This window comes from Parathielavia appendiculata (genome assembly GCF_033297405.1).
Source record: "Parathielavia appendiculata strain CBS 731.68 unplaced genomic scaffold N657scaffold_7, whole genome shotgun sequence".
Taxonomy (NCBI): domain Eukaryota; kingdom Fungi; phylum Ascomycota; class Sordariomycetes; order Sordariales; family Chaetomiaceae; genus Parathielavia; species Parathielavia appendiculata.
Genome location: NW_026944226.1, coordinates 766,055 through 785,760, shown reverse-complemented (window position 1 = coordinate 785,760; position 19,706 = coordinate 766,055). Strand labels below are relative to the sequence as shown.

At 57.3% G+C, this 19,706-nt stretch overlaps 7 protein-coding genes across 7 annotated transcripts; 3 read left to right on the top strand and 4 right to left on the bottom strand.

Moving 5' to 3' along the window:
* Nucleotides 1-607: 607 nt before the first annotated feature.
* N657DRAFT_573815 (uncharacterized protein) lies at nt 608-1,770 on the top strand (the record flags this gene model as incomplete). Its single annotated transcript, XM_062788990.1, has 3 exons — nt 608-856; nt 905-1,582; nt 1,633-1,770. The coding sequence occupies 3 exons, from the start codon at nt 608-610 to the stop codon at nt 1,768-1,770; spliced, it is 1,065 nt and encodes a 354-aa protein (XP_062647019.1).
* Nucleotides 1,771-1,822: 52 nt separating this feature from the next.
* On the bottom strand, nt 1,823-2,887 carry N657DRAFT_645997 (uncharacterized protein). The gene has a single exon (XM_062793044.1). The coding sequence runs from the start codon at nt 2,594-2,596 to the stop codon at nt 1,988-1,990; it is 609 nt and encodes a 202-aa protein (XP_062647018.1). The 5' UTR covers nt 2,597-2,887; the 3' UTR covers nt 1,823-1,987.
* A 440-nt stretch (nt 2,888-3,327) lies between these two features.
* Nucleotides 3,328-6,780, bottom strand: N657DRAFT_645996 (heat shock protein HSP98). The gene has a single exon (XM_062793043.1). It carries the CDS (start codon nt 6,330-6,332, stop codon nt 3,609-3,611), a length of 2,724 nt encoding a protein of 907 aa, XP_062647017.1. The 5' UTR covers nt 6,333-6,780; the 3' UTR covers nt 3,328-3,608.
* Nucleotides 6,781-6,946: 166 nt separating this feature from the next.
* N657DRAFT_645995 (uncharacterized protein) lies at nt 6,947-8,446 on the top strand. Its single transcript, XM_062793042.1, has one exon. It carries the CDS (start codon nt 7,329-7,331, stop codon nt 8,418-8,420), a length of 1,092 nt encoding a protein of 363 aa, XP_062647016.1. The 5' UTR covers nt 6,947-7,328; the 3' UTR covers nt 8,421-8,446.
* Nucleotides 8,447-9,604: 1,158 nt separating this feature from the next.
* Nucleotides 9,605-12,151, bottom strand: N657DRAFT_645993 (sorting nexin-41). The gene is made up of 5 exons (XM_062793041.1): nt 11,671-12,151; nt 11,283-11,542; nt 10,959-11,225; nt 9,799-10,908; nt 9,605-9,743 (listed from the first exon to the last, which is right to left on the bottom strand). The coding sequence occupies exons 1-5, from the start codon at nt 11,768-11,770 to the stop codon at nt 9,636-9,638; spliced, it is 1,845 nt and encodes a 614-aa protein (XP_062647015.1). The 5' UTR covers nt 11,771-12,151; the 3' UTR covers nt 9,605-9,635.
* A 575-nt stretch (nt 12,152-12,726) lies between these two features.
* On the bottom strand, nt 12,727-15,097 carry N657DRAFT_645992 (uncharacterized protein). The gene is made up of 2 exons (XM_062793040.1): nt 14,613-15,097; nt 12,727-14,479 (listed from the first exon to the last, which is right to left on the bottom strand). Exons 1-2 carry the CDS (start codon nt 14,684-14,686, stop codon nt 12,970-12,972), a joined length of 1,584 nt encoding a protein of 527 aa, XP_062647014.1. The 5' UTR covers nt 14,687-15,097; the 3' UTR covers nt 12,727-12,969.
* A 909-nt stretch (nt 15,098-16,006) lies between these two features.
* Nucleotides 16,007-19,180, top strand: N657DRAFT_542426 (TPR-like protein; the record flags this gene model as incomplete). The annotated part of the gene is made up of 1 exon (XM_062787834.1): nt 16,007-19,180. A coding segment is annotated over one exon (3,174 nt), but the record flags the coding sequence as incomplete, so codon positions are not given.
* Between the last annotated feature and the right edge of the window lie 526 nt (nt 19,181-19,706).

Genomic DNA, 19,706 nt, shown 5'->3' with positions numbered 1-19,706 from the left:
CCGCATCACTGGCATGCGAGTATGCCGCACATACTCACCAATGGCACAAAATCCCCCACTTCTACCCTGCATGCAGGAACAAGGACGTTGAGAGCATGCCCTCAACCGCTCCGCTTGGAACCCACATCTTGGTGTCCGCCCTGCCATGCGAGCCATTTCTATTTGTGTGCCTAATCGATCGCTTCCCGGCATATGTATTCGGGTTCGACTTGGCTTGCTCGGTTACCTGGCAATTACGCATGTACGACGCCGGAGAAGGGCCCGCATGGACTTTTGCGGCTTACTTGGGCCCTGCGGCTTTGGCGGGGACGTGGGGCTGATGCGGAAAGCACCTTGGATCATTGAGCATCGCCTGGCTGTCATGACAGTCCCGTCAGCATGTAAGGAAAGTTTACCTTATCTGCCATCTGTTGGTTGGAGCGGAACCCGCTTGTAGTCGAACAAACCGGGACCGCAAGTATTTAACACACGGTGGTGAGGCTGGTCTCTACCTTACCTTGATTCCTACTTTCGCTTTCCTATCCCACCATCCCACTCCGTGGTTGCTCTTCATCTCTCCTCTCAAATTCGCAGATTGAGACTAAAGGTTCCCGGCATATTCCCCATCATGTCGTCCAAGCCAATCTTTGTGGCCACACACCCGAGGGCATGCTCTACGGCTTTTGAACGCGTGTTCATGACCCGGGCAGACATTCTCTATTGTGTCCACGAGCCGTTTGGAGATGCCTTCTACTTTGGTCCCGAGCGACTAAGCGAGCGCTATGAGAAGGATGAGGCGGCCAGAAAGAAGAGCGGCTTTGCCAACACCACATACAAGGATGTTGCGGATAGCTTGTTGCACCTGGTCAACAGCCAGGTCAGTCAGCCCAGATCACCCCTATTAACACTCATACCAAACCGCCAGCAGGACAAACGGCTCTTCATCAAGGACATTGCCCACTACCTCCTCCCGCCAAACCAACAACCGGCGACTATTGCCCCCTCCCTTCGCGATGCCGGTACCACGACTGAAGCACCCAACGGAACCGCCCACACAGACGGCACCAGCCCGGACGGGATCTCCCACACCAACCCAACCGTCGTTCCGCTGTCTCTCCTTCGCAAGTTCCACTTCACCTTCCTGATCCGGCACCCGCGTCGCGCCATCCCCTCGTACTACCGCTGCACCATCCCCCCCTTGTCCGCCCAGACCGGCTTCCACAACTTCATGCCCAACGAGGCGGGCTACGACGAGCTCCGTAGGCTGTTTGACTATCTCCTGCAGGAGGGCGTCATTGGGCAGCAGCAGCAGCAGACGCAGCAGAACGGCACTGCAGTCGATGGCAGCAGTAACGGGGTCAATGGCAATCATGCCGGAAACGGTGTCAAGATTACGGTTGTTGATGCCGACGACCTGCTCGACAAGCCCGCCGAGGTGATTCGCGCGTTCTGCGAGGATGTGGGCATCGACTACCACGACGGGATGCTGAAGTGGGAGGACGAGGAAGGGCAGATTCGGGCCGTGGAGGCGTTTAAGAAATGGGATGGCTTCCATGAGGACGCGATCGCTAGTACCGAGCTGCGGCCGAGGTCCCATCCGAAAGTGAGTTCTTCCGTTGTCAACGAGGACAGCCTGAGTGCTGATTGCTGCAGAAAACGCCCACCGAGGAGGAAGAGGATGAGGAATGGCGGAAGAGATTTGGGGACGAGGGGCAGCGGGTGATTCGCGAGTGCGTGAACGCCAATGTGGCCGACTACGAGTACCTCAAGTCGTTTGCCATCAAGGTGTAGGGGTAGTTCCAGGATAGGCACTCTCTAGGACAGGGAATCATCAGCTTGGATACCCAACAATACAGGCCGATATCGATGCTGTTTCTATGCGTGATATACAGTGTATAATACAAATACAGTAAGTCAGCGGGTAGATACTCGTCAGTCCGCCCATCTAGTATTTCAGCATTTGTACAAGCCGTCACTACTCTTGACAGTCCCCAAGTCGAGATGACCATCACTCAACCTTAACCGCCTCGGCAGTCTCCGCCTTGGGTGCCTCAGCCGCCGCCTCCGCTTCGACCGCCTCAGCAGCCTCAACCGCCTCCTTCCCCTTCTTGCCCTTCTCCGGTAGGCCGACGACATGAGTGACATTCTCGGTCCAGGACTCAGCATAGTACTTGTCCTGCTCGTTTGCCCAATACACCGTTGCCTGGTACAGCTTGACCTTTTTGCCCGCCTCCTCACCCTCGCTCTTATCCAACGTCACCTCCACCACACCTTCCTCCACGACCTCATCGCCCCCAGCACCCTCAGCAGTTTCCACGGGTGTCTTCACACCCTTCTTCTCCCCCTCTTTTGCCTTCCCACCAGCTTGGACCTGAGAAGTCTGAGTATACTCAGAAAGAACAACCCGATTCCCCTTCCCTTTCCCGGCCAAGACAGCCGCGAGGTCGGCGACGGAGTTCCCGCGCTGGTCGTTGAGCGCCTTGCCGCGCTCGCGCCGGCTCATGTTAAGCAGCGCCGGGTCGTCCCACTCGAGCTGGTGCCGCCGCTGCAGCTCGCGGAGCTTGTGGAACACGCTGCGGCCGACGTCGCCGCGCCCCGACCCGAACTCGACCACCATCATCGGCCGCCAGTAGTCCTTGCGGAGCTTGGCGGGGATGAGTTTTTTGCCGGTGTAGGGCATCTGCCGGAAGGCTTTGTTGCTCTGCAGATTCGGCGATATTCGAAATGTCAGCGGGATTGGTTGATGTTTTACTGGTATGGATTTGGGATGGGGGGGAAAGGGAGGGTGGGGAATAGGAAAGCAAGGAACCGACTCTTAGCTCCGGCGTCAGTGAGTAGATGGTGAAGTGGTCGACGATGTGGTTGTACACCCAGAGACGCTCGCCGTGGCCGGGGGGCGGGATGCCTCGCGGCCTCCGCATGCCCTGTTTTTGTTTGCCATCTGTTGGTTCTACTGTCGAGACTGGTACTGGTACCGCCGCTGGTGGTGTAGCACCAGCTGCTTCTATGCTGGCGTGCCGGGCGCCGATCACCGTCCGCGCGGCATTGGTGCCGAAGAGACGGGCCAATAGCGGCGAGGAGTGCGGCCGTAGAGAGTTCATTGTCGTCGGATTAGGGTCAAGGCGGACCTCCTCCCGACTGCTCGTAGTTCGACCGAGAGTTGGTGCCTGAGAACAATCGGTCGGGAGTCGGGAAGTTCGACGCGGCTTCGGTTTGGGACGGCAAGACGGAGATTCGTGATGCTTGTTCAAGACAGGGGACCAGAATAATTTTGGAGTCCAGGCCAAAGCCAATCGACGATGCAGATAGCTGGAAATTGTGGGTCAATTTCTACCAATTTCAAACACCCTTGTCCGAGTTCTCTTTTCCTGGCGCGACACGCTTTGTACCAAGTACAGCTCCAAGGCATGTTGACGATATGTCCTAGTTTCATTTCTGCTCAAGGGCCTTGAGAGAACTATCTACTTCTAACCCCACTCATGGTTATGTTCAATAAGACCAGACCCCCCTTACTCCCGCAAATAAACCCATTGCCATGCTATCGCTCCAGACGCCAAATCATTAGATCATAATCATGAACCAGCCCGCATCTCCTTCATACACACCCCGTCCGTTAACCGTGCTGTTCCTTAGTCATAAATATCCTCATCCATCGAGTCCGGCGCGAGCTCGTCAAGCGCCTCGTCCTCATCAACCATCATCTCCTCATCTTCGCCCTCGCTGTCGGGATGGTTCGGAATGACAGTGACCTTGCTGTCAACAACATCGACATTAGCCACCTCGCCATCGCGAATGTTACCCCGCAGAATGAGGATAGCCATGCGGTTGAGCACCTCCTTCTCAAGCAAGCGTTGCAGCGGCCGGGCACCGTACGCAGGCGAGTAGCCGGCGGCACCGAGCTTGTCCTTGGCGGCGTCCGACACTTTAATGATGACGTTGCGGTCATTGTCGTTGAGCCTCTTCTGGATCTCGGCAATGCGCAAGTCCACAATCTTGCGGATCTCGCGCCGCGTCAGCCGGTTGAAGATGACGATGGACGAGATGCGGTTGAGGAACTCGGGCAGAAAGTAGTTGCGCAGCGCGTTCATGACAAGCTCCTTGGTTGTCGGGTCGATCCTGCCGTCCTTAGCGTTGGGTCGAGCGAGGTACTCGGCGCCGAGGTTGGACGTCATGACAACGATGCAGTTCTTGGCGTCGACGATGCGGCCCTGACCGTCCGTGATACGACCGTCGTCCATGAGCTGGAGCAAAACAGTCAAAACCTCCTTGGCGGCCTTCTCAACTTCGTCAAACAGAAGGATGGAGAACGGCTTGCGACGGAGTGCTTCGGTCAACTGACCGCCAGCGTCGTGGCCGACGTAGCCGGGTGGTGCACCGATCATGCGGCTGAGCGAATGCCGCTCCTGGTACTCGGACATGTCGAAACGGATCATGGCCTTGGGGTCGTCGAACAGGAACTCGGCCAGCGCCTTGGTGAGGAGCGTTTTGCCGGTACCAGACGGGCCGCAGAAGAGGAAGCTCGGCGGCTGGTTTGGGTTGCTGAGGCCGGACCGCTGTAGCCGGATGGCGTTGGACACCGACTGGACCGCTTCCTTCTGCCCCACCACGATCTTCGCCAAGGCATGCTCCATGTGCAACAGCTTCTCCTTCTCGGTCGTCTTCAAGCGTGTCACTGGGATGCCGGTCCAGCGCGCGACAATCTCGTTGATCTGATCAGGCCCAACGATGTCGGTCACCATAGAACCGCCAGCGTCGGCTCCCTGTTCGTTCAGTGCGGCGTCGGCAGCCGCCTTCTCCTTCTCGAGTCGCTTGATGACCTGCTCTTGCTCGGGGATGGCGTAGTACTGGAGGTCAGCTGCACGGCTGTGGTCGCCCATTCTGCTCGCTTCCTCCGCCTTGACGCGAAGGTTCTCCAGCTTCAGCTTGGCTTCTTGAATATCCTTGCCGCGCTGGCGCTCCCGCTCGTACTTCTCCCGGAGTGGCCTCAGCTCCTCCTCGACGTTTTCGGCGTCCTGCCTTGCCTGCGCGAGACGGGCCTTGGATGCGTCGTCCTTCTCGCGGGACAGAGCCTCAATTTCAATCTTTAGCTGCCGCAGGCGGCGCTCGAGGGAGTCGATAATCTCGGGCTGGGACTCCCGCGCAACACGGACGGCGGCCGCCGCCTCATCTATCAGATCGACAGCTGAGTCCGGAAGCCTCCGTTGGGTCAGGTACCGGGCGGCGAGGTTGGCTGCGGCGACGATGGCGGCATCGGCAATGTTGACACCATGGTGGACCTCGTACTTCTCCTTGAGACCACGAAGGATGGAGATGGTCTCCGGGATTGACGGCTCCTTGACAATAACTTGCTGGAAACGGCGCTCAAAGGCGGCGTCTTTCTCGATGTACTTGCGGTATTCAGCCAGGGTGGTGGCGCCGATGCAGTGCAGTTGACCTCTAGCAAGCATGGGCTTGAGCAAGTTGGCAGCGTCCATGCCGCCCTCGCCCGATGAGCCGGCGCCCATAAGCAGGTGGATCTCGTCGACAAACAAGACAATCATCTCCTTGGACTCCGATATCTCCTTGAGAACGCCCTTCATGCGCTCCTCGAACTCACCCCTGTATTTGCTGCCTGCAACAAGGGCGCCCACGTCCAACGACAGCAGCTTGCAAGCGGCCAGGTTGTCGGGGACATCAGCGTTGACGATGCGCTGGGCAAGACCTTCGACGACAGTCGTCTTACCCACACCAGGCTCGCCAATGAGGACGGGGTTGTTCTTGGTCCGACGCGAGAGAATGCGGATGACGCGCCGGATCTCCTCCTCGCGGCCGATGACTGGGTCGATCTTGCCTTCCCTCGCCATGGCGGTCATGTCGATAGTGAACTTGGCGAGATTCTCGTTCTCCTGCTCAGTGTCGGCGTTCCGCGAGTCGACGCGCTTTGTGCCGCGGATGGCCGTGATGGCTTCCTGCACGAGCTTTGGCTTGGGAATGTTGGCCTCTTTGAGTGCGACTTGGATCGCGTGGTCGTCCGCCAGAGCCGTGATGAGGTGGTCGACGGCGATGTAAGTGTCTTTTTGCACTTTCTGAAGCTCCATGGCCTTGCGCAGGACCGTGTTGAACGAGGGCGCCATCGAGACCTGTTCCGGAGGCGGGTCTTGGCTCGGTAGACGGACGAGCGTCTTCTTCAGCGCGCGGTCGAAGAGCTGCGGATCGCCGTGAGCGCGCTCAATGACTTGTCGGAAGAGAGTGCTGGTAGTGCCGGGTGCCGCATTCTGCTGGTCTTTGCTCTGGTCGGGTAGAGGATCGAGGAGGGCGACGGCCAGATGCACCGGCAGCAGCTGTGAGTGTGCGTATTGCTCGGCCAGGGCCATGGCATCTTCCAACGCCTTTTTGGCCCTGTCGGTAAACTCCATCTTCGAGTTCATCGTGGGCGAGTGACTGCGAGACCAATGTCTCGAATAGTGGTGATCGTTGCTGTTGTGCTCAGTCGAGAAAGGTGTTTCGTTTTGTCTCGTTGAAGCTTGAGAGGTGACGTCAGGCTTCAATCAGACTGCGAAAGTAGCACTATCGTTTTCTGCAACTCAGCAGTAGATGGGTATCTCGTTGCAATCGCGAAATTGTACGAAAGAGGGGAAGAACAATGTTTCAAAGGACGCGAGGTCTAAATCTATTTATTGTAACTGATGTCGGCGACAGTAAGTGATCCGGTTTACCTGTACCTTCGAGGTGGCACCAGAAAGTGGGTTGATGATGCTAGTAAAAGCCACAACAGCAACGAAGGCTCCAGTCCACTTGTTTCGAGGCACTGTTGGAAGCTCCAGAAACCGCTGGAACATTCGTCAGACAGTCCGGGCCAGCAAGCAATCCACTGAGGCCCACAGATTTTATCGAACCAGAAGCGGACTAGTGGCTTGGCATTTTGACAGAAAGCGAATGACGACATCTGGGGTGACCCGCAAGAGTCCAGAACGTGCAATGCAAATCATGTCACCCAAAGTTGCTGAATAGTAAAGCATCATATCTGAGTCGCCGTCTCCGCGATGGATTTCCACGATACAACAGCGCCGTTCTGGCTACATTCAACCCCATTCCGCAGCGATTGCTTTCTGCTGGATCTGACTCGTGCTCCAGACAGACGACAGGGAAAATGAGAGAGTAAGTAACATTGGGGAACCGTTGGGTCTCAGGTCGTGCTTTGACCTGGCAACTCAAAGATCGTAATCGTGACGTCCGAAATGTGTCACGCCAGTCTTCCAGCCTAGGTCATCACTGGCGACAATTGCCCCAGTTGCTCATACTAATCTTACGACTGGCAACAAACGAGCTTCATTTTCAGCATCCTCAGACCACTGAGGAAGACCTTGAAGATGACGGCTAATCGAAGCATTCTCCACTTCACCGAGGCCATGAGCTTGGTCTACGGGAACTTCGAACATCTTTCGGAAGAGGCCGCCGCAAGGTGGATCGCTCCGGACAAGCCCGGTGCCGGGGGCCATCGGGGCCGGTACCTCTGGACGGATGCCTTTGGCGTTGTCAACTTCATCACCCTGTCCAAGGAGACTTCCTCGCCCATCTACCTGACCCTCGCCAAGCAGCTGGTCGAAACTGTCCACAATGTCCTCGGCTATACCCGCGATGGCACCACGCGCCTGCCCCGAGCTACGGACGACGAACCCCTCGTCGGCGGGTTGCGAATCGGCAAGCTCGCGTCGCACGGCGCGGATGGCGATGGCCAGTACCACCACTATCTCACACTCTGGATGTTTGCCCTAAACCGGCTGGCCGTGGCGACGGGCGAGAGAGAGTACAACCAGCTCGCGGTGCAGCTCGCCAAGGCCGTCCACCCGCACTTTGTCGTCCGCAGGGATGGAGAAGCCGTCCGCATGGCGTGGAAGATCTCCACCGACATGGAAACGGTGCTCGTCCCTTCCGAGGGCCACCTTGACGCGGCGACGGGGTTTGTCGTCTACCGCCTGCTGCAGCGCACGGTAGACGATATGCGCGGTCCGCCGGGTCTGCTGAGGAGGGAGATTGCCGACTACCAGCAGCTGATGAGCCGAGGCGGGAGGTTGCAGGCCAGCCGGGACCCGCTGGACTTGGGCATGGGATTGTGGATGTGCCACTTCTTCAAGAACGAGGACTGGGCGAGGGCGCTGGGGAGCCAGAGCATCGAGATGGCGAGAACCATGTTGGATAAGAAGACAGGGCTGATGACGAGGGATGCATCGAGGAGGCTGGCATTTCGAGAGTTTGGGGCCTGCCTGGGGCTGCAGTGCTACGGGGCCGACGAGGAGACCAGGAGGGGCGTGGAGGCGGTGGTGAATTTCTGGCATCGATACCTCGAGGAGTCGACAGATGAGGACCTGCGTCCCATTTCGTTGGTCATGTATGCTGCGGCGCTGATCCCTGGAGGTAAGTTCTCCGTGATGTGTCTGCGAACAGTAGGTGCTTGCAGCTAACCCGTGTTTCATCCAGCCTGGCGGGACGAGTATCTGGGGCGTGGGTAGGCTCGCAGTATGATGAATGTTACATCGATCTCTATGTGCTCTGTTGCCGTACCGTGCCTTGTATTTGTCACTTAGAAGACGCCTTCGCCGTTTGAGTCCAGAGCAGCATGATTACGAGCCTCCATCTGGGCAAGCTCCATAAGCCACGCCGCCTCCGGAATCGTATACCTCGCACGCGAGTGCTCCGCAACCTAACTCCTTGACCTCGAACACTACCGCAACCCCTTTCCGCCTCTACCTCCTCCACCTCATCGTTTTTAAACATCCTCGAATTCAGCTTCTTTAGCGTCTCATGCTGTTCTCCCCCGCACACGAGATACAACTTCATAGCATGCAGCACCTCGACGCCGTCAAACGCCTCCTTGTATTGTACACGTAGATCGGGCCGCGCACCTTGGTGCCCTCCTGGCCGCGTCACCAGCCGGCGGCAGAGTCGAACCCGCCCTGCGTGTCCGGCACAATGCTGGCGTCCTAAGAGTGCAGGAGCTGGCCGCCGAGGACGGGTTCGCTCCTTGTAGTGGCGGGGATAGTGGTAGCAGTAGCAGTAGCAGTAGGCTGGTTGAACAGGTGCAACTGGATCTGAGAGATGAGGTGGTGGACGAGGGGTAGGGTGTGGATGGTTTGGAGGTCTTCGGGGCTGGCGGTGGTGCGGTTGCCGAGGGGGTTGGGGAGGTCGTCGTCGGGGTTGAGGATGTAGGGCGCCATGGGCAGCGACGGGTCGAGACGGTGCAGGAGCAGGAGAAGGATGTGGATTTCTAGGAGGCAGGGCTCGGCCTGGTCGAGTTGGAGGGCGCTGGGCCGGATGAGCTTGACGGGCGGGTAGGCATTATATTGTCGTACTGTAGCTACAGTAGAGGAAGCTATATCCTTGTTCGACTTCACCAGGGAGAGAGAGGACTGAGTCTCCCTTTTCTGCTTGGCTCGTAGGAGATTCTGGGGACTTGATGTAACTCCCCAAGAGCACGGGTTATCACACGCCGCCGGCTGTCATCGGCGGTTTCCAGCTGGCTTGCGGCACTAGGCTAACGCTGACGGACGCCCACAGTGCTTCCATTTTAGCCCACACGCTTTTCATTAACACATTACAGACGACCTCTAACATTACAGGGTCTCCATCGCTGCTCCTGCGCTTGACTCCTTGGCTGGCCGAGGCAGGCAATCATCCACCTACGACGTAGACTGCGACTCGTCAATCTTCTCAACCTCGGCCTTCGCTTCCTCCCATGTCTCCTTGTTCTTCTTTGCCCACTCGATCTGGCTCTTGGCATACGCAAGCTGTACCCGGCTGTCAGTAACTGGCAATTTCTTCCAACCGAGGATAGCAACATACCATGTACCGTTTCAGGTCATCCTCCTTCTCTCGCTGGAACCGCTTGAGGTCCTTGAGGATGCTTGCGCTCGCGTCCTTGACATCCTGTGCCGACGCGACCTTGGCCTGCTCGAGCTGCGCAATCGATTCGCGGGTCCTGGTGATGGTGTCACGGCGCGTCTTCTCCGGATCAGCGTCCACCACCCCCTGGACTGCATGGCGGAGCGGGCCAAAGATCTTGGTCGTTAAGGACGTTGCGCTCGGCGCCTTTCTATGGCTGGGAGCCGCTGCCCTCTCGGGCGCCCCGACGTTAGCGGAGGGTGCCGATGAGAGGTCACCGTGCGTGGGGGGGAAGTCCGAGTCGATCGAAGCTGTGTCTTTGTTACTGCCATCGCGACGATGTGTGTTCGGGTCCCTCGTGCTTGTTGATCTCCTCGGAGGCTGGATCTGCTGGCTGCCACTGAGATATTGCTCGATTCGCCTGGCCTCCGCCTCGCTCCGCTCTAGCTGGTCAAGCAGCAGTTTCTTCTTGTTGAGTTCGTCTTCTGTCATGTCTTGCTGCACCCTCTTTAAAACCCTGTACCGCAATATGCTCCGAATGACGCCTGCAAACTGCGCGTTCTCGCGCATGGGCTCGGCGAAGCTTGCACCCAGTGAGCTGGACAACTCCTCGGTGGCGATGTAGGAAGAATCGGCTGCCTGCCCTATCCTCTCGATGGCGGGCGAGAGCGACGCGATGGGCTCTGAGAGTGCAAAGGCATTATATCTAGCGCCCAACTCCGACAGGTCCGAGGCCAACGAGGACAAATGGGTAAGTGTCCGCCGGTTCACCTTTTCCATCGAGCCCATGAGTAGCGATTCAAGTTCCCTGACTGACGTCTCGAACGCGGTAAAGTAAGGGTCAAGCTCCTGCTCGCTGAGATTGTGACTGTCCGGTGGAAAGCGAGCGAACACCTGTGCGCCCGCTGAGCTCTCGGGCGCTGGTGCCGCAGGGATCGACCTAAGCTTTGCAGAATTGGCTGGTAAAGGTAGAAACTCGTGACCCGGAGTTGGGTTCGCCGGATCCAGCGGCGGCGCCTTCATGATTGATTTGGGAATTGATGCTATTGGGTGAGAGTGTAGTACTTCATTCTGGCACAACGTTAATCAAGAGGAGTAATCAAACGAGTCTTGCAACCTACCCAGCTGGAGTTGGGGTCCAGAAACCGCCACCACACGCCATCTGTGCGGACCTGCTCCATCCTCCGGCACCGGTTGAGGAAGACGGCCAGCATGCGTTTCCGGAGGTCGATTATTTGCTGGTCTTGCTTTGCATTGGTAGGGTTGGCGGCATAATCAGCCATGGTGTGCTTCTCTGGAATGGGAGGTATGATGAGGGTCGGGTGTAGCCTTGTAAGAGCATCTCGCAACGACGCGAACTCTGAGTAACGGCGACGGACTATAAGCTCCTGTTTAACGTTTAGCCGGTTGGGCAACCAGTCGCCAGTCGCTGAGGAGGGCCATACTCCGGTCTTGATTGTGTAGACGATATATCTCCCACTTTCTGTGCTCTTTCCCGCATCGGTAATCAGGATGGGCAGTTGTGGGTTCTCGTAAAGCATTTGCTCGACGCGGCTGTCATATCCGCCAGGCTTGGTTCGTGGCACCAGTTCGCCCTGGGAGCGGGTGCTCCCGTCCTCTTCGCTGTCGACATCTGTTGACTCGTGTCGGGGAGGAGCTTCATCTCCTGTACTAGAGGGTGTGCTTGGAGCGTCGTATTGAGCGTCTATCACCTCCCACTCGAGATCAGCCGGGTGCTCCTGCGGCCTCAAGGGGATATCTTCAAAGCCCGCAGTGTCCACCATCCCAAGGGCATGCAAGATAGAGTGCGCTGAAGCGGCGGAAGGAACTCACAGTCGTGGGTAACAGGCGAGGAAGGGTTGGCTGAGGACGCAAAGGAGTCTCTGCGCTCAAAGCTCCCGCCGTACGGGTTGTTGTCTTCATCATTCCACATCGTGCCGGGTGTCTTAAGTGCGATTATGACAAAGATGAGGTGAAAAGCTATACGCAAGCATGGGTGGGATGAAAGCAGGAATGCGCAAGCGCGCGCAATGGCAACAAACAGTGCTGCGCTGCTCAGGTCTCCTGCCTCTTAAGTTTCGCGGGATGGTGCGGGAAAGCCAGGGACCGCGGGGTTGTAGCTGCGCCGGGTCGGATGCTGCTTGTGAATGTGCGCCGTCTGTGCAATGACCGGCGGGAATACTCAAAAATGCCGCTTCTAATGTAGGCGCATCTAAGGTTTGCACGACCAGTTGAGAGACGCTCAGATGTTGCGAAGGCTGAGGGTGACGCTTGCCCCGGGGATGTAGTTGGCGTTGCTGAGTGGGTCGGAGCTTGGTCGATGGAGGCACAGCATGACAAGACGATGAGATGACGATGTATCTTACGTAAGGCAGAGCTTCCACACAGTTTTATTAGCCAGTGGGCTTGTCTGGGTTGTACCCCAACAAGTGTGGCTCTGTTTCAATGTCCCATCTCTTTGATTCCATCGTGGCTTGAAACGCCACTACCTAAAACCTTGTTGAAGCTTACAGCTCTATGTAGCCGAGGCTACATAATGAGTCTTCTTGATACCGGCCGGACTCTGACTCTTGGATCATCTCTGGAGTTTACCATGTATCCGTAGCCTACGGTTATGGTTCTCGATGATGTCATGGCCTCACTGATCATGGTCAACAGTTTCAGTGTACACTTGTAGAAAGATCCCTATTATTTATTTTTCTTCTTTTGGCTTGTTGCCCAGGTGAGGCTGGATTGTGAAGTCATAGCCGTTCGAGGTTTGAGATTCAACCTTAGTAGACTTCTTTTTTGTGTTCAGTTATTTGAGGGCATGTGCGCCTTGGTGAGATTGCCAGATTTCGGCACGTCGTCATCATCATCGACACGCGCGAAATCACTGCTGTAAGTGCCATTGTTTATAAGCAAGGTACAGTAATCAATCGCTCACAGGCTGTCTAGTCTGACATAGTAACCTAACAACGAACATTCCTCCCTCTCCTACCATTCCCGCCAGGTCAACTTCAGACATCGTTTGTCGTACATCAGATCCACTGGATGGCCTCCTGTGTCAGTTTCAACCGACTGATCCGATTAACACACCCGTCATGGACCTAATGAGGTCCTCCAACTGTTACGTAACCCACACATTTCTCCTCACTGACGTGCTTCCTTCCATCTTCCTCCTTGCTCTTCACCACGCAAAGGCCGCCGCATCAGATAGAAGGTCTCGATGATCTGGCCCGCCAAAGAGGGCTGCTCGCTTCTCCGTCTGGATTGCGAGGGCTGTCGGCGGATGCCGTCGTGACTGTCGCTCTGTGAGCGCCGAGCTCGAGTACCAGAACGCTTGGGTGGTTCTGGAGTTTGTGACGAACAGGTAGTCGTCATGACATCGGAGTCTCTGGGGACCTCGAATGACACGCTCGCCCGGCGACGCTCAGGGCTTGGGAACTGTATGTCAGGGCTTGGTTGCCTTCTTGAGCCAGGAAAAGAGCGACGCCGTGAATGGCCTAATCGGGACAGGGGAATCATATCCGAGGGAGCCAGGTCTGCATCTCGGCGACCATCACGACGGCCCCGCCTGTCCGGGCCACCAGGCTGGTGGACATGGTGCCGGGATTGCGGGTGGCGGTGTTGGTTGTCGAAGACAACCTCGACGCTCGCATTGATGTAGCTGGAGCTAAGGCCGGACTCAGACCGAGACGACGAGTCGGTACGGTGCCGACGGGTTTCGCGGCGCCCAGATGGGAAAGGTCGCGGCTGCGTATTGGAGCGATGTCTTGATGAACGACCTCCATGATCAGAACTTGGTGGGGAGACTGAAGGCGGCGGTGGTGAAGGCGACTTCGACCGAGTTTCCGCAGACGATGAATTAGACAGGGTCCTGGCATGGCCGACTGTCGGGGACCGGTTGCCCAAGAAAAACCAACGCCGCCTCTGACCCCGATTCTCGGTAGCTGGGGTCACCGGGGCCGGCTCAGCATGGATATCTCTCGGAGGCACTGACGGCCTGGCTGGCGGAGGTGCTCCAGTGGGTTGGGCAGTCGCCACTTTATCGGGCCCTGGATGCTGGATTTGAGTGTTCTGAGGCGCTGCGTAACCGAAGTACGGAGGTGGGACATCCGGCTGACAAGGACCTGCCGTGGTGCCGAAGCCGAGTGTGCCGGCCTGTAAAGGAGCAACAGAAGGGCCAGCAGCGAGGACAACCGGAGGCCCGAATGGAGGCGGAGGGGGAATAGTTGAAGAGGGTGCGACGGCCCAAACGATTGGAGGCGGTTGGGGGGGGACCACGTGAATATCAGGGGTAGCCACATAGCCAAGTGAGTTGTGTGCTTGATCGGTAGTGATCTCCTCTGTCCGAGGCGATCCACAGTTTCCTTTGGTGTGTCCTTGGTCCCGCGTTTCTGTCAGGCCATGTTCCTCATCTCTCGGCGGCGACCTTGGCTCTGGATAAATGGTAATTGAAACCCTGTTTGGATCCCTCCTTGTGACTTCCCAATAGCCACTGACTCGGCCATGACTGCCACTGCAACTGCCGTTGAGCTCGGCCTGCAGATTGGGCTTGATCTTGAACCGCCAGTACAGATAGCTTACGGCTGCTAAAGAGGCGATAAGCACAAGAATGATACCCATCTGCGCGGCATCACTCAGGCAGCTCCACCCTGAACTGTGAACAAACACTGACTATTAGTACCACACTGTTATTGTTCGGATAGTTGTCGGATGAGTCGCGAACAAAACCACTGCCGCAAAAAGCACAGCCATCAAGCAGGGTCGACATATGGTCTAAATGCACGTACCAGTCGTTGCTCACAGCTCGCCGGACAAGCTGATTCTCTAAGTAGGAGATCTTGTAGTATGCCGAGGATGCCATCGATGGATTTTGTCTGACAAAAGAATCTGAGATCTCGGTAGATGAGTGTCGCTCGGCCCCGCCTTAGAAACGGAAGACACGAGCGATTGGGGCACTTGGGTCAACTGCTGGCAATCGCTATGAACGTGCGATATCAAAGAAATCAGAGGAAACAAGGCACTTGCCGTGGAGGAGTTATCGGTGGATGGCCGTAGGAGATCAGTGGCGGCCAGGAATTAGCTTATCGATTGTTCCGAGGTGAGAAATAAGAAACGTCCCTGAGTGCAGTTTCGGCTCATTGCTCTGCTGTGTGAATGTGAAGGACAACACTGTTGCCAGTTCCAGGGAAGCCAGTAAACACCGAGGCAACAACCGTCTATTGGCGAGAAACCAGTGCGGGCTTCCCCCTGACCTACGTCAATAACAAACTTAGTGATTTGAGCCCTAAGGCACCTACATCCGTTGACAGTCTAACATTGACAGTGTATGAGTGCCAGTGTGACTGCTGCTAGGTGTCAACCTAAAGGCTTGCTATACCTGGATAGTCCAACAGAAACACTGGGGTACGGTAAATGCATAATTAAACGAGCTCTCTGAGTCGTTCTTCACAACACCAAACTGCTTCTGAAGTTGACCAGATGTCTTGCGTATCTGAGGTGGCCAGGATGGTGTTGGAGGTCGAGGTTTGCCATGTAGCGTCTCGTGACTCGCGTCTACCGTGTTTTCCATGGGCTACAACGGAGGAGACATATTGCCGACTCTGTCATGTCGAGTAATACATGGGAAAATTGGTTTTGAAGAGCTAAGGCACATCATGTGCATGACTGTCCACGCGAGTTTCAAGCTGCCAGTGTGAGAAGTGGACCGAAATTTCCAGCCTTGTTGTTCAATCCAATCAGACACCTGCCAAGTGCAAGGGCTGGGTTCCCGACCCACACTTTCTTTACGAAAGCCTTTCAGCCTCATCATCTTCATTTCGGGTGGATTCCAATTCACGGCCTCACCTCAAATATGTAGGGAACAATAGAATTGCTCAACCCGGCACTCTCCTAACAAGCGGCCATCGACTCCTGTCGCACAACCTCGAACATCCCTCCACGATGCTATTCTAGGGTCGAGAACTCCAATTTGATTCGACTCGCGCTTTGGGATTCCCATGCTAAAGCACACTTCCTCGACGACTTCCACGAAGCTGGCCTTTGTCTGATCGCCGCGTCGTCGCGACTCGATACAACCGAGCGGACAAGCCAGAAGACAATCGGACACGTGCTCGGGAACGACCAGGCAGCTTCTACGTTTCAAACCGCGACACTTCGCGCTAGACGCGTCGAGCCTGTCATCATGGCATCGACTTTGCTGAGCAGCCAAGCTAACGGCCCGGATGGGCCTGCGAATGGCACCGACGGTCTCGCCGCACCAGCCTTCAAGAGCAAGCGCTTTTCGGACATCCCATCTACCATCGACATCCCCATGCAGGATGATGTCGAGGTTGAGATCGACCTTCAAGTGCTCCCCGACGACCCGACGGAGCTCTGCTCAGTGTTTGAAAATGAGCACTCGCCCAGGATATACTGGATGACGGTCGCACTGGCATACGCGAAGCAGAACAAGATTGACTTTGCTATCGAGATGCTCATCCGCGGCGCCAATGTCCTGCAAGGCAACCAGCGTGAGAAGCTCAGCATCATCACCTGCATATGCTGGCTGTATTTGTGGAAGAGCAGGGAAGCTCCCAGAGTCGCCCCCGAGGGCTCCCTGGTTTCCGAGGCAAGGACCAAGGAATACTACCTTCAATTGGCCACACAGAGTCTGAACGACGCGTCGCGCATCAACCCAGCATTCCCGCCCCTCTTCCTGGCCCGCGGTGTCCTGATTCTGCTCAAGGCTTCGCTTCAGCCACCGTCCAAGGCCCCGGGGGCAGTCGATTCTCACAAGGCAGAGCAGCTGCGCAACGCTCTCAAGTCGTTCGAAGAGGCAATCCGCGTCTCGCAGGGGAGGAACATGCTGGCCGTAATGGGCACGGCGCGAGCGCTCTTCTCTCTCGGGAGGTACCCAGAGTCCCTGGCAGCTTACCAAGATGTCCTCTCCAAGATGCCCGACCTGGTTGATCCCGACCCGCGCATCGGCATTGGTTCCTGTTTCTGGCAGTTGGGATTCAAGGACGATGCCAAAATTGCCTGGGAGCGCTGCCTCGAGATCAACCCAGACTCCAAATACGCAAACATCCTGCTTGGCCTCTACTATCTTGATGCCAGTGGCCATGTGCCAACTAACAGCCCAGAGTTCATCCAGCTGTACAAGAAGGCCATGACCGAATACACACAAAAGGCCTTCAAGCTCGACAAGAACCTGCCGCTCACTTGTGCGACTTTCGCCGGCTACTTCCTCTCCCGGAAGCAATTCGGGAATGTCGACGCCCTTGCCCACAAAGCCATCCAGTACACGGACGTCAATGCCATTGCCAGCGATGGCTGGTATCTACTTGCCCGGAAAGAGCACTACGACGGCGATCTGGAGCGCGCCAACGACTACTACCGTCGTGCCGACGACGCTAGGGGTGGTGCTGAGCGCGGCTACTTGCCTGCCAAGTTTGGCGTGGCGCAGCTGTCAGTGCTAAAGAACGATCTGGGTGAGGCGAAGCTCCGATTGGAGAAGATGATTCAGCAGTCCAAGAACTACGAGGCCATGGTTTTGCTCGGCACCCTCTACGCCGAGGAGGTGTTCGCCAATCAGTCGGCCGCGGTGAAGGAGGACAAGAGCGCCGAGGCGAAGAAGGCTATCGGACTGTTGGAGAGTGCCCGGGTCGCTTGGAAGGACCCCAAGAAGAACCTCGCACCGGACGCCGCCGTTCTGCTCAACCTCGCGCGCCTATATGAGAACGAAAGCCCGGATAAGGCACTGCTGTGCCTCCAGCAAGTTGAGCAGCTGGAGATCGATCAAGTTCCCCAATCAGAATACCCTGCCGACGCTGGGGATGAGGCGGCAACCCGCGCTGCCATCCGGAAACTACTCCCGCCACAACTCCTCAACAACATCGGCTGCTTCTACTCCCAAGACGGGAAGCATAAACTTGCCACCGAGTTTTTTCAGGCAGCTCTTGACTCCTGCGCCCGCATCAGCCAGACGGAGAACGAATTGGACATTGATGCCCTTCTGACAACAATCTCTTTCAATCTCGGTCGGAGCTATGAGTATGAAGGCGAGGTTGACAAGGCTGTCGACACCTATGAGCGCCTGCTGAGTCGCCACAGCGACTACACGGACGCGCGGACGAGGCTGGCTTATATCAATCTGCGCAAGAATCCGAACAAGGAAGGCCCAGACGCGGTCGCCAAGCTCTACCAAGAGATTCCTTCTGACTTGGAGGTTCGCGCCCTGTATGGCTGGTTCCTGGGCAAGGTGAACTCCAAGAAAAGACCGGCAAACATCGCAGAAGATCCCGAGCAACGCCACCACAAGCACACCCTCCAGAACTATGACAAGCACGATCGATATGCCCTCGTTGGCATGGGCAACCTGCATCTCATGTCGGCTCGCGAAATGCGCCGCGAGACGGACCAAGACAAGCAGAAACGCAGTGCTGCATACAGCCGCGCGGTCGAGTTCTTTGACAAGGCGCTGCAGCTTGATCCTAAGAACGCCTACGCGGCTCAGGGCATCGCCATTGCCCTTGTGGAGGATAAGAAAGACTACAAAAATGCGCTCCAGCTCTTCATCAAAGTGCGAGAGACCATCCAGGACCCACACGTCTACGTCAACCTGGGCCACATCTACGCCGAGCTGCGGCAGTTTACCAAGGCCATCGAGAGCTACGAGATGGCGCTCTCCAAGGAAGGCAAAGCCAACGACGCCGGCATCCTGTCTTGCCTCGGACGGACCTGGCTCAACAAGGGCCGCGCGGAACGCAATCTGGACGCCTACAAGATAGCCTTGGAGCACGCCCAGAAGGCGCTTTCAGTCGCACCCGACCAACTCCACCTCAAGTTCAACGTCGCCTTTGTACAGATCCAGCTCGCACTCACCCTGCACTCGATGCGCGACAGCGAGCGCACCTCGTTCCAGCTCGAAGAAGCAGCCGAGGGGCTCGAATCGGCCATCAAGGCGCTCGACGAAATTGCATCGTCCCCCTCGCCGCCGTACCCAAAACACGACATCGAGCAGCGCGCCAACATGGCACGCAACACTCAGCGCAAACAGCTCGAGCGCGCCCTAGCCAGCCAGCGCGAGTATGAGGCCAAGAACAAGGAGAAGCTGGCCGCGGCACTCGAGCAGCGGCAGGCCGAGCTCCGGCGGCGCGAGGAACAGCGCCTCAAGGCCGAGGAGGCGGAGCGCGAGCGCCAAGAAAAGATCCGCAAGGAGCGCGAGGCCATCGCCGCGCACGATCGGCAGCTGGCCGAGCAGCGCGCTGAGGAGGAGCGCGCGCGCATCGAGGCCGAGATGACGACCGACAGCGAGACGGGCGAGAAGGTCAAGAGGAAGAAGAAGTCTGCTACGTCGCGCCGGGAACGGGATTCGCGCTCGAGGGAGCCCGGTGGGTCTCGATCTGCTGGTGGTGGCAAGAGCGGGGGTGGCGGCAGGAGCAGGAAGAAGAAGGCGCATTCGGCGGGCGAGTCGGACGGGGAGGAGGAGGCGGATGGCGACAAGAAACGGCCGAGGAAGAGGCAGCGGCTTGCGAGCAAGAAGGAGAGCGCCAAGTTCAAGTCGGCTGAGATTGTCGTGGACAGTGATGAGGAGGAGGACGAGTTTGGGGGTGGGGGTGGGGAAGGTCGGGACGACGAGGATCCGCTTGAGCGGGCGGAGCGCGCGCTCGAGAGGTCTACCAAGCGGAGTCGCAGTGGGACGCCTGCTGCGGCGGCTTCTGACGAGGAGGAGGAGGAGAACGAGGAGGGTGGGCGCAGGCAGAGGCAGCGTCGTTCGCGGAGAAGGTCGTCTGGTGCTAGCGACGAGGATGATGCGGATCGGATGGATGTGGACGAGGATGCGGAGCGTGGGGGCAGGGGCGAGGGGGAGGCTGTGGGCGGTGAGGATGACGATGAAGAGG

Excerpts from the sequence above, each read along its gene's own strand:
- N657DRAFT_645992 (XM_062793040.1), bottom strand. The coding sequence starts at position 14,686 with ATGGCATCCTCGGCATACTACAAGATCTCCTACTTAGAGAATCAGCTT. Across the intron at positions 14,480-14,612 it reads CGAGCTGTGAGCAACGACTG|TTCAGGGTGGAGCTGCCTGA; the intron begins GTACGTGCATTT and ends GTTTGTTCACAG.
- N657DRAFT_645997 (XM_062793044.1), bottom strand. The coding sequence starts at position 2,596 with ATGGTGGTCGAGTTCGGGTCGGGGCGCGGCGACGTCGGCCGCAGCGTG.
- N657DRAFT_645993 (XM_062793041.1), bottom strand. The coding sequence starts at position 11,770 with ATGTGGAATGATGAAGACAACAACCCGTACGGCGGGAGCTTTGAGCGC. Across the intron at positions 11,543-11,670 it reads CTCGCCTGTTACCCACGACT|ACGCTCAATACGACGCTCCA; the intron begins GTGAGTTCCTTC and ends GGGAGGTGATAG. Across the intron at positions 11,226-11,282 it reads TCTACACAATCAAGACCGGA|GAGCTTATAGTCCGTCGCCG; the intron begins GTATGGCCCTCC and ends AACGTTAAACAG.
- N657DRAFT_645996 (XM_062793043.1), bottom strand. The coding sequence starts at position 6,332 with ATGGCCCTGGCCGAGCAATACGCACACTCACAGCTGCTGCCGGTGCAT.
- N657DRAFT_645995 (XM_062793042.1), top strand. The coding sequence starts at position 7,329 with ATGACGGCTAATCGAAGCATTCTCCACTTCACCGAGGCCATGAGCTTG.